Source organism: Andrena cerasifolii, chromosome 6 (assembly GCF_050908995.1).
Source record: "Andrena cerasifolii isolate SP2316 chromosome 6, iyAndCera1_principal, whole genome shotgun sequence".
NCBI classification, from domain to species: domain Eukaryota; kingdom Metazoa; phylum Arthropoda; class Insecta; order Hymenoptera; family Andrenidae; genus Andrena; species Andrena cerasifolii.
In genome coordinates this window covers 11,353,812-11,366,003 of record NC_135123.1, presented here as the reverse complement: position 1 = coordinate 11,366,003, position 12,192 = coordinate 11,353,812, and the positions used below count along the sequence as shown (strand labels likewise).

The window sequence follows — 12,192 nt, the reverse complement described above, 5'->3', positions numbered from 1 at the left end:
TTCTTGGGATGTACTGCAGTATGGAATGTTTCAGAAAATACCTGAGAAATACACTACCGACCTATTTAAGTAAGAGCTCATAGGAAAAAGCAGATCACTTCTGGTCTGCTTGTATCCTTAACTGTTTGGCTGGTAGCTATATACACTGTTTTCAGTGATAAATCTCCATTCAGCTGTTAAAAACGCAGATGAGGTAGAGAAATATTCATCTAAAATCTAATTTGACACATTTCAACAGACACATTAGAGCAAATGAATTGTAGTTCCTTTATAAGAGACCTAGGGCCTTAGATTGCAAGTAAATAAAGGAATAAATAGGCTTATTTACTTTTGCATTTAACTACCCGCTCGGTTAATTGAGGTATCATGGATAATGAGTGAATTATTGATTGTTTAAAAATAATTGATGTACTTTTTAACATATTTAACATATTTAAATACTAAATTCCAAATTTATTGCTGAAAGAATCGTTTCAAACAGATGTTTACCTTACCCACCGCGTCGGTAACTACGCCTCTGACGTAGGTTCGGATCCGGAAATTCGGCGATGTAAACAGGAACATAAGATGTCATAGGGGGTAGCACGTCGACGAACCAAGAGAAAGAGAGAGAGCAATATAGAGTGCGACAAGGGCGGAGTTAGCCGGCATCATGATAAAAGGACATGTCTTTATATCATGGCCGGCATTAGAATTATATAGTTATAGACAATCCCAGGAGATTAACGAATTTCTCATTTCCTGCGAACAATTTATGCACTATTACGGTTGCACCTTCAATCTTAGACCTGTAACAATCATTATTATCTTCCTTATACCTCGTATGTGCCCAAATTGAACGCTTCTCGATAATCTCGATACGGTAGCATAGTGTTTTTATTGCATTCAAACGTCGTTTTAACGTCCAGAATAGGACCAGAAAATCAGCCGAATTAGTAGGGACACAGGATGTTGGTGGAGGTTGCAGGAGCGAGCTGAGCATGCGCGACAAAGCTACGATAAGCCGTCTTAGTATAGCGTTACTAACTTTTGTTTATGCGCGTCTGATACTTTCTCGCTCCTGCTAGCAGGAGTGCATGGCGCGAGGAAATATCTGTTTCAGACTGAGAGGAAATGCTTCTTAGAAAAGGACGAAGATTGCATACGATTATATATTTTATCAACAAATTCAAGGCATAGTTGAAGAATACTTGTTTAACTGACCAAGAATGATGTATTAACCGACGAGTTTAACTACGATTTCGTGGAAATAGATTAACAGAAGGGCGCTTAAAAGCATTCATTCGGTATACCTACCACTACTGTGCGTTGGCAACAAGTAAGACGTGTTCGTGTGTTTGATTCCTCCGTGAAGCGATTTCTGAGAATAATCGCGGAGAGGTTGTTCATTCACGACGAAAATTTGTTACTTAACGAGACTTCTTTAAGTGTAATTCAATTTTTACAAAATGGTGAGTGCTCCGTAATTATTTGTTTCTGTTTACTCACGTGTCACGCTATAGGTTATGTTTTGCACGTGGAGTTGTTACTTTAAATAGAATGAATCGTAAATAGCTCTGAGAGTATAGTAAGTGGTCGTATTTAACGGACCCAAGATACGTAAAATGGAAACGTATTTTCATTTCTTAATTAATAATGCTTGTGCAGGCTGACGAAGTTAATCCAAGAGCATATCCGTTGGCGGATGCCACCTTGACTGCGAAGATCCTAAATTTAGTGCAGCAAGCAATGAACTATCAACAGTTGAGGAGGGGAGCTAACGAAGCAACGAAAACATTGAACCGTGGTCTATCAGAGTTTATTGTAATGGCTGCGGACGCCGAGCCTTTAGAAATTCTATTGCATTTGCCGCTACTCTGCGAAGATAAGAACGTTCCATATGTATTCGTCAGAAGTAAACAAGCTTTGGGCCGTGCCTGCGGAGTATCCAGACCCCTTGTCGCTTGTTCAGTGACAGTTAACGAAGGCTCGCAGTTGAAACCACAAATTCAAGCTATACAGCAAGAGATTGAGCGCCTTCTAGTTTAAGTATTTTGTACCTGACTTATAATTCTTTCTTTAAGCTAAGAATCCAACATTACTGTTTATATCTTTTACCACAAACTTTTGGATACTTTGGAAAAGTTGAAATGTATATCAATCGTGCACAGAAATAACACATATATATATATGTGTTAATTGTGCTAATAAAAACTTAAATGGTATTATTAAATCTCGCAGTCTGTAATAAGAGGGTGTTCTTTCAAACTCATATTCGATTTAAGCGGCTACTTTCCTGTGTAAAAAGAGAGTAGTAAAATTCTTGTGCGATTTTTTTTGGCCGAGTTATTCAACTTTAAAGCAAAAACCGTTTTTTTTTTACTTTAGTTGCTTCTAGCAAGCGAAGGAATCATCGTAGAACGTTCATGAAAAAAGCAATAGAAAGATCAGTCTTTCTTCTTTAAGACGCATCTGTGACTTTCTCGATTCGGTTAAAATTTCGGTCCACGATGTCCTTTCGAAAACATGCTTCAAAATTGCACAAATTCCATTTTTTCTTCAACTCGCTGTATCTCCGCGAGGGATGACCGGAGTATCAATGTCTTAAGCTCATTTTAAAGTGGAGGATCTCCCGATTCTTTTGAGTTTTACTGGAATCCGCTGCGATAATTTTTTACCTGTGGGCTTTAAGTTTGAAGTTATCGTTTTGGATGCGATTAATTTCGCCGGAGTTTTGACCATGACTTGCCCCTATTTTTCGAGTTCCTAGAGGTGATCCTTTAATTAATGTGAGGAGTGTAGGTGTGTAAATACGAAAATTAAAGCTGAATTGATCGAAACTTTAAAAAAGAATGCAGCTAAAAGTTACTGTTTCGATGAAGCATCTATAACATAAAGTTATAAATGGAAATTTTTGTTTCTCCGAGCTCAATTGACTACATTCATCAATTTCTCATATTTATTTGTTCTGCATCGTAACAGTAGTTACAGCAGGATATTCTAACTGATAAAAAGTTTGAAATTCGTGTATTTTTCTACTAATTGATTCTATTTGTAATGTAGAAAGAACTTATCGCAAATAAAAGAAGTTAATAATAGCAAATATATAAGGTGAGAGGTATTTAATAAAATTACTTGTAAATGACTTACATATACATTATTGAACATATGTCGAAACAATTGGAACAATAGGCACCTGCACAAAACAAATATGCTGGAAATTATTCATTGAAATATGGTAATGCAATAGCAGTCCAGTTACTATGCCAACGATTTTCTTGAAATCTGTGCAATTCTTGTCGAAATCTTTCGTCCAATTTGCGTTGAGTATCATTATTGGGGAAGTTCTCGAACCATAGCTTTAATTGAGTGGCTAGTTCTTTATCAGTCGAAAAAATCATTCCGTTTTCATTATGTTTAACGAGTTCTGATAAACTGGAAGATTAAGAATTGTTAATAAAAGAATTTTATTAATGAGAATGTTAAATAAAATAAACATATGTTTATTTTTAACGCGTCACCGGTTTAAATATAAATTTGATGTTTTATAAACCAGTTGCGAAGAGTAAAGTTATTTCTTTTTACCTACCATCTGAAATTATACGCGCAAACTGGAAGTTCGCATCCAAACATATCAACGACTTTCATCGGTAGATCCAAGCCACTGGACGACGTGTGAAGACAAATACCTAAGTCTGCGCTGGCTACGCACAAGAATTATATTCCTTAAACATGTATATGCATAAAAAATTAGTAGAAAATGGAATTTCGTATTGTTTCAATACCTATCATTCTTGGGTAGTCTTGACTTTCAAGCCACGGCGTTACAACTGTTACGTGCTTCCAATTTTTTAATTTTATAATAGCCATATAGAATTCTTTCAAGGGGCCCTTGCCAGTTATTACACAAATTAAGTTGGGCAAGTTACAAGATTCCCTGATCGCATTCTCGTATTCTGTAAATTACATAAAGGCATTTAAAGTTGAAGTCGTCAGGTAAGCTTTAATCGCTAATATTTAAAAAATGAAGTTTTCGATGATTCCAGGGCAACAAATTTGTAAATACCTTGTAACGCATTTAATAATATTGAGAAATCTTCGTCTTCGGTCCAACTTGTGCTTGACACAATAAAACCAGGTCTTTTAGGAGATAATCGTACTTCATTCGAAGTGTACTCGGTAAATATTGTTGAATTTTCTGTCTCACTCTTGAACACATCGTACTGTTCACTTAATTCTAAGAAAAACAAATGCTTCTCTAAGAGGGATATAGTATGAAACTCATCTGGTGGACGATCGTATAATACTTCGGCCCTAAATGAAACAGGAAATCATTAAGCTATAAATCTGAATGTACACACTAGAGTTAATAATACTAACTTGATCTTCCACTTTACTTGTAAGTCTTCTTTCATCGCTTTAGAAACGCAAAAGTTACTGTGCGCTTTAGACCCGAGAAATGTTTCAACAAACTTGGCAAATTTTACAAGTAAATGGTCATGTGTTAAGCTAAGCGCCATCAGAGTATGCGCATAATTATGCCAATCAATAATGAATTGGGAATCCATTACGAGGCAATAGAACCAACAGATTGGAATTGTTGGTATCGCAGGTGGATTCTGTAGTAGCACATAACTCGAAATACGTTTATGGAACAAGGCCCATAAAAGAGTATAGGTTTGCCAAAGGGTTTTTATTACATAGCATACCAGGCGGGGCAACTCTGGAATATTAGAAAGACAATGTTTTATTCTTCGGACATATCCTCAAACAATTTCTGTTATTTCATTCTATATACTGCAGTTCTTTAATGAGATAAATATTCAACTGTATTGTAAACTCGAAATAGAATCGATGACGTACTGTCTTCTAGTTCTGGCGGAGGTGAAAGGTAATGAATACAAATGCGAGGATTTTCTGTAATTCCTTTCGGTGGCATGGAACCTGGATAACCAATCAAATCTACCGTAAATCCTTCTTTTGCAAGTGACATTGCGTGGTATTGCATTCTAGGGCTTCTACCCAGGTCTCCGAGAACAAGGACGCAGACATTTCTGTACCCCTCATATGCCGTTATATATAATTTTCTAAACACAAGTAGAATTAAAGGGAACACGAAGAGCAAATATACAATCCACATTTTCAATCGAAATCAAGTTAAGTAACATTAATGCAGCTACTACATAACTAATATCGCATAAAGGTATTTTACACTCGCATAACAAGTGTCAGTATAGAATGTAAACAGAGAATTTATAGCGGCTCTAAAATCGCGCCATTGCCACGTGCAACTTTTGAACTTTCCTTTAAAAACTAACAATTCTTAGGTCCATGGTTGAAAGTCACGTGGACTGATCACGTGACCGATTTTGTCGGACAAACGGTCATCATTACACATCACTGCGCGTTTGCGGAGCAGCAGCCAATAGAAAGAAGGCGTATGTTTCCTCGTCGCCCCTCCCGCAAGGAGATCACCCCCCGCAACTATTCCTCAGTCCCTATATTCCTATGTCCATGGCGTTGAGCGTCAGCATGAAATTGCACCTTTAGGTATTGCCAACAAAAGTTTGGGGGGAATGGCGGCAATGTTACAATTATTCATGCCCCTAGCGTATGGTGTCATGGCGCCAAAATGCGCCAAAATCTCGCGCTACGTATATAAGGAGAGTAAATTTCATAAGAATAAGTATTCTCATAACATTTCTTCTATTTTCATAGCCTTTTTCATGCAGTGATGAAGGATGAAAAATATTACACAATACTTTGTAGACACTGTAAAATCCAGTGAAAGTACAGCGGTACGTTCTAATGTTGAAGCTGTACGAGATACGGATTCTAAGAAAAGTTCCAATGGCAAGCGTAATCGTGTTAAAATCAAAATATCGCGATCAAATACGAAAGAGCGAATATGCGATATCGTAGAGAGCAACAATGACATGATCGATAAGACCCCCAGCCCATTTACCAGCAGCGCGAATAATGCGGACAAATATTCAAATGAAACACCCAAGAAATCTTCAGTAAAGTTATCAACATATCATAAAAAATTACAAAATCAGGATCTAGATTATTTATCCGAAAAGGCGGAGGATGCTTTTAACGGTAAACGCAAGAAGCGATGCAGGAAAACTAATTCCGAAGGCGCCGTAGATGAAGCAAAAAAGTACAAAAAACAACGAGGGAACAGCAATCATAGAATTGGCAAGTGTGTAAGCTTGAATAACACATTTAGGAACACGGAGGACATTGACATTATAGATTTAGTAAGCAATAACTCTAGCAACGACGAGGACAATAATTCAGAGGAATCGAATGTTTTCCAAATTCTTATGAATCGTAACAAACCAGTACAGCAGGCTTCGCCGACGAAATTGTCTCCTCAGAGCGAGGAAAGGAATGCTACAAAGTCGGAGGAATATAAAAAGAAATTGAAACGCTCTAAAGAAAGACTTATAGCTTTAGCAGATAAAAAAGGATATTCTAAAAACAAGTTAACAGAGGTAGAAGAAGAGGAGAGAATAGAACAAACGATCCAAACCCGGATAAAAACCTTTACGACAGAGGGAAAAAAGGATGGCAATATGAACACAACTGTTTTAAGTCAGAAACAACCATCTGGTAGTTTATTAAATTATTTCAGGTAACAAATTATTATTTTCTTTGCGAACGTAAAACCAACACTAGGTGTAAATTATGTCTAATACTCTTTTCTTTATGTGCGACAGCAAGACTCCAGTAGGTGTAACGCATACAAATGTTTCGAATGCATCCACTATTGTGGTCAAGGCTGATGTACATATGCCAGAAAATCCTGTGAAACATAATTTGTGTAGTTCGAACTTGCATAATAGAATACGGACGAGTAGAAAAAGCAGATCGAATACAAAATTCCCTGAAGAAGATGTTATTAGAATCATAGAATCTGAAAATATTAATATCTCGTGTAATAAAAAGGAGCACGACCAAGAAGAGCACAGTAAACACAAATGGTCCTTGCGAATTAAACTTCAAACTTACGAGTCCGAGAATTCTTTAACAGGTAATTCAGTAAATAATAACGATTTTAGTACAGGGTATGGAAAATTAACTTGATACATATGAAGAAACAATGTTCACGAGTCTCCCAATTAATATTTTGGTCGATGGCGATGAATGCTATCACTTTGATCTCTGATTATTTGAGTTTCAAATACTATTGAGTGTACATATATAGTTCAATGTTCTGTAATGTTCTCTTGTACTTCTGAAACAGGTAACAGTAGCGACGAGGCAATATTCTCACCGAGAAGCAGAGCTAAATCAAATACGGAAAATTGCAAAAAGTCTAGGGCAACTAAAAGTCTGTCTTCAGAAAATTTATCCATAAAAAGTAAGACTAAAAGAGCATCAAAGAAAGTTAATGAGAATGCAAAGTTAAAATTAGACAAGCAGGAACAAGGAAGTTCTAAAGAAGATATTATAACGATAGATAACGAGCATTTAAAAGCTAAAATTAAAAATAAAAGTAAACCAATCAAGGTTGAGAAGCCCAAATCGACTTCGATACGAAAGAAGAATTTGAACGATTGTGTCGATGCCAGGTTAAGAAACGTTAACGATGGCAACTCGAATCAAGAGACCTGTACAATTCTCGGTGACAATTCAAAAAGAAAAGCAGCTGACAAATTGGCTCCTCTATTTAAAAAACGACGAAAACCAGATCCAGATACTATAGCAGCACGACGACTGTTTTTACAGCCGGATATAACAGATAAAAGTACTAAAAGCGTAGATCAAAAAGCAACTGTTTATAATGCATTACCATTTCCAGCTGTTAGCCATGTCACGCAATTGAGTAATTCAGGTTACGATAAAATGAGTAGCTTTAATATTCCGGAAAAGATTTGCCACCGATACGTTCCAGTACTAAATGCAGACAGTTACAAATGTCTAATAGATTTTTCTGAAGCGAAGTTGGAACCGCCGAAAAATATTATTAAGCCAAAAGTGCAGGAAGCGTTATCAGAGATCGAAAAGAGTTGCCTGGATGCAAGAGGAATGTGGGATACCATTTCGCTGAATATTAAAGCACCTTCTAATAAAACAGTGTCCCCGAAAACAAAATCTAAACGAAGTAAACAAGTGGAGGCGAGAGAGTTGGTGGAATATAAAGATAAAGAAGATCGAACTGAGAACTGTTGTTGGACTTACAAGTATAGGCCAAAAAGTAGCCAAGAAGTAGTTGGAAATGAGAAAGCTGCTGAAAAGTTGAGGGAATGGTTAAATGGGTGGAAAGCAACATTTATGAATGAAGACGTTAGCAGCGGGGATGAATTTTATTCATCGGATTGTAGTTATTCCAGAATCGATGGGAACAATCAAGTAGCCGTATTATTAGGACCGCATGGAAGTGGTAAAACGGCAAGCGTGTACGCAGTGGCAGAAGAATTTGGTTACTCGTTAGTATGAAACATTAATACTCAGATGCAATGTAATGTTCAATAATTTGTATTATATGTGGCAATTGGAAAGAAACTTTTTTGTTTAGTGTGTTAGAGGTAAATGCGTCGTCCAGAAGAACCGGGAAGAAACTTTTAAAACAATTGGAGGAGGCGACCAAATCTCATCGAATTAGAAAAGAGAACGCCTCTGCTTTTTTTAATTCAACTTCAGACGAGATTGCGCAGAAGAAAATACCGCAAAATTCTCTGATCCTTATAGAGGACGTTGATCTGATATTCGAAGAAGACGAAGGATTCATTTCTGCTACATATCAATTAGCATCGAATACGAAACGCCCGATTGTCATGACGAGTAGGGACGTTTACCTTCACTTAAGCAAAATGGCACCTGAGCAAAATAGAATTTATTTTCAAAGCGTAGTAGGTAGCAGAGTACCGGCTCTGTTAGAACTGATTACGTTGGCAGAGACTGGTTACAGACTTCCTTATAACTGCCTAACAGTAAGTATTATTACTACATGGAATGATTCTTACATTCTTTATAAGAAATCGATCGTTTAAACAGTGAAACGTAAATGGGAGATAGTATTATATCGTAGAACTTATTTATAGGAACTGAAACAAGCCGGTGATCTGCGTAGAGCTATATTACAATTACAATATCTACTGCTGTCTGGCCCAGCACAGATATTAGACCAATCTGTAAATTTTAGAAGCTCATTCTGGCAAAACATACGGCATCACCTGTACAAGCCAGCAATTAGAGTAAGTAAACGACGGAAGCCGAATAAGGCTACAGGAAGCAAAGTAATGAATGATAATGCAGATATATTAAACGATGTAGCAAGGAAATTAGACAACGCAGCTTTAGTATCATCTTTAATTGATATAGACGATTCGGCATTGAATTTTGGACAGATAAAGGCACAACCTAGTCTGTCTTTAATCGAAAACACTAATCCGTATTCAGTTTCGAGTAATATAAGTGTAGAGATAGCTGAATGGATGAGTAAGAGAGTTATGTTTAAAGAGCAATTGAATCAATGCAATGGATCACAATATCAAAATACTATCGTGTCAAAAACCAAGTTCAATAGAGGAGTGAATCTAGCATTGTCGCGTACCACGGCTTCAGTTCTCGATCATCGAGTCGTGTCTTTAGATTATCTTCCATCTGTAAGAGCTATATGTAGAACAGAAGAGTCCAGAGCCAATATGAGTAATAAAAGGGGGAATAGGTTTTTTCATTACCTTCATAGTTTGAGAGTACCGTCTACGACACTGAAATCTAACATTTTAACAGCAGCATGCAGGATAATGCACGATAAAATAGATAAATGATGCATCTACAAGTGGAAGTGGTTTCGCTCTTAAGTAACCAATTTTATATTATACATCTTTGTAAGAACCAAGAAATATATATGTGCAAATATTACTTTTAAATATAAACATACTCGAGCATGTAAGTTTTTAACAATAGAACTATTAGTATTACAAAATTAGAAGCGTCCTATTTGTTTGATTTTTGACCATGGCCAGGTTTGGGCTATCGGAAATTCTTTATTCTATGCATTAATAGTTGAATGATGATTTCGTGTCATTTTGGTAACAAGACTATATCATTCTATTACGTTTTCTCTTACGCAAAATTATTATTGTACAGAATTGTATTATAGTGCCTATAAAGTGCCTTGATAAAATGACTGATTACGTTTTGAATTTTATAATTACGTACAATAAAAACATATATTTATTATCAATCAGTGTTTTATTTTTCTTTAGTATGATGTCGACATGATAATTAAATTTTGATGTGACGTAACTTGCGATTCAATTCTTCGAACTTTAGAATCTTTCGTATAAAAAAGTCGCCGTAACGATGCGCCACCTTTGTATCTGCGATATGGATCATATCATGGTCAATATAAAAGTCCAACTGTAACAATACAAATTGCAAAATTATTTCTTACTTATGGCTGATATAAAAATAGTGATTCTTATACCAATAAATAAATCACCTCTGAACCAGACTGAAATTTGCCATCTAATCCCGACGCGCCTTTCGTCCAGACAATGTTCTTCATCTTATGCTTGAAGCATAATAGATGGATAGTCAGCGCGCTAACTTCTTTATCCAAATCCCAGCTTTCGTCGGGTCTGGTATTGCTGCACATAAACGTGGCCAGTTTGCTCAATGGTAAAGTGGTGTACAATTTTAAATACGATCGAATTGTCGGCAACATCTTCTGTTGAACTACTTCGTCCATGAACACCTGAGTTTGGTGCTTGATCGCCTTTCGAATATAATCCTCGGTCGAATTCTCAGGATTCGGGGGCGTGAGCGACAAGAATTTTGGACACGCGAACAGAAAGCACGATTCGAATTCTGTAAGATCCCCGTACTGCATCTTATACATTTTCTCATGGTAATTTTTGTCACGTAATGCCTGCTGCAGTCCGTCGTCTATACACTGAGGATGAAGAACGAGACAGATTGCTAGCAAGTGATACATCTGCTCCGTTTGCTTATTAATCTGATCGTTCTGATAACTCCTCGCCGCGAACAATTGCTTCGTTCTCTGAATGTATAATAGAATACCAGAGAACGTCCTGATCGCATCTGCGTATCTGCGCATCATCATGTAAGCGAAGCCGACATAATACGCCGTCGATATCTGGCAGCCAGGCACGTGAGAGTACGCGCTCTTCTTGTAAAGTTCCACGTTCTCTAACACCTTAATGGCTTGGTAATAATCTCCCAACAGGGAATGTAATCGTAAAAGACCTACGAGAGAGAAGTACCCCAGCATCTTGTACAAAGAATGCCTTCCAAATACACCCGCGACAGAGTCAGGATCTCCGCCGCTCGCGAACACTTCTAATTGACTTTTGATTTTGGATTTATCCACCAAGTAGTGCAGAACATTCAAGACGCAAAGTACATCCCATATTTTATTGTGCGCGTTTAAGTTCTCGATCTCCTCGGCTGTTTTATTGGACAAGTTGGCGCGATAGTGCGTGAACGATTGAAATTGGTAAACGAATTCATCGATGAGCTCCCACAACCATTGATCGGGTAACTCCAACTGAACTGGCGTGTCCGGATTCAATATGTAATTGAAGAGATCGCAATAATTGTAAAAGGAGCCGAGGCGCTGCTCTAATGTCGGTCCTTGCATGCGGGCGTAGATGTGACGATAATAGAGCTCTTTGTACAGAGTAAGGAACACAGGATCGTTATCGACTATGTGCGCGACTGCCTGAGCATCTGGCCAGGAAGACTTGTCGAAGAATTGCTCTGAAATTTTTGGGAACGATGTTTCATAAAGATTCTGTATCTCGAAAATCATTCCTTCGTTTATGCAGTTCCGTAGGAAAACGAGGAAGTTTCGCACAACTTCCGGCACCTGACGGTATCTGTCAAACTGTTCGGTATGAGCCTCCCCTGCTGCTCCATAATCATCGTAGGCCTCATACTGAAAAGTACACGACTGTTAAGTTCACTTCATTACCGCGGTAATATAATTCTATATTATCATTTCTCTACTCACTTTCACCTCCTCGTATTCTTCGTACATGGTGGTTAAATGTACGGTCTTTATACGACGTTTACCTTATTCACTCCACTCTTTCACAATGGTACAAGTTAACCAAAGTTAACCAAGAAGGAACATGAACTTCTCGCACGCTTCTGAAGTACAATCATAAACTACTTCGAGCTAAGATTCGCTTCCTACTAGTTATACTTGACAGTAGCTAAAACTGTTAAACA

General features: G+C 37.3%; 4 protein-coding genes across 4 annotated transcripts; 2 read left to right on the top strand and 2 right to left on the bottom strand.

Moving 5' to 3' along the window:
• Nucleotides 1-1,050: 1,050 nt before the first annotated feature.
• Hoip (NHP2-like protein 1 hoip) lies at nucleotides 1,051-2,212 on the top strand. The gene is made up of 2 exons (XM_076815243.1): nucleotides 1,051-1,451; nucleotides 1,648-2,212. The coding sequence occupies exons 1-2, from the start codon at nucleotides 1,449-1,451 to the stop codon at nucleotides 2,026-2,028; spliced, it is 384 nt and encodes a 127-aa protein (XP_076671358.1). The 5' UTR covers nucleotides 1,051-1,448; the 3' UTR covers nucleotides 2,029-2,212.
• Nucleotides 2,213-3,086: 874 nt separating this feature from the next.
• On the bottom strand, nucleotides 3,087-5,291 carry LOC143370291 (chitobiosyldiphosphodolichol beta-mannosyltransferase). Its single transcript, XM_076815238.1, has 6 exons — nucleotides 4,843-5,291; nucleotides 4,360-4,702; nucleotides 4,046-4,293; nucleotides 3,765-3,935; nucleotides 3,569-3,683; nucleotides 3,087-3,414 (listed from the first exon to the last, which is right to left on the bottom strand). Exons 1-6 carry the CDS (start codon nucleotides 5,117-5,119, stop codon nucleotides 3,201-3,203), a joined length of 1,368 nt encoding a protein of 455 aa, XP_076671353.1. The 5' UTR covers nucleotides 5,120-5,291; the 3' UTR covers nucleotides 3,087-3,200.
• A 284-nt stretch (nucleotides 5,292-5,575) lies between these two features.
• On the top strand, nucleotides 5,576-10,180 carry Elg1 (enhanced level of genomic instability 1). Its single transcript, XM_076815671.1, has 5 exons — nucleotides 5,576-6,619; nucleotides 6,705-7,018; nucleotides 7,232-8,417; nucleotides 8,507-8,921; nucleotides 9,033-10,180. Exons 1-5 carry the CDS (start codon nucleotides 5,721-5,723, stop codon nucleotides 9,759-9,761), a joined length of 3,543 nt encoding a protein of 1,180 aa, XP_076671786.1. The 5' UTR covers nucleotides 5,576-5,720; the 3' UTR covers nucleotides 9,762-10,180.
• On the bottom strand, nucleotides 10,170-12,135 carry Eif3l (eukaryotic translation initiation factor 3 subunit L). The gene is made up of 3 exons (XM_076815672.1): nucleotides 11,972-12,135; nucleotides 10,439-11,896; nucleotides 10,170-10,356 (listed from the first exon to the last, which is right to left on the bottom strand). Exons 1-3 carry the CDS (start codon nucleotides 11,996-11,998, stop codon nucleotides 10,222-10,224), a joined length of 1,620 nt encoding a protein of 539 aa, XP_076671787.1. The 5' UTR covers nucleotides 11,999-12,135; the 3' UTR covers nucleotides 10,170-10,221.
• Between the last annotated feature and the right edge of the window lie 57 nt (nucleotides 12,136-12,192).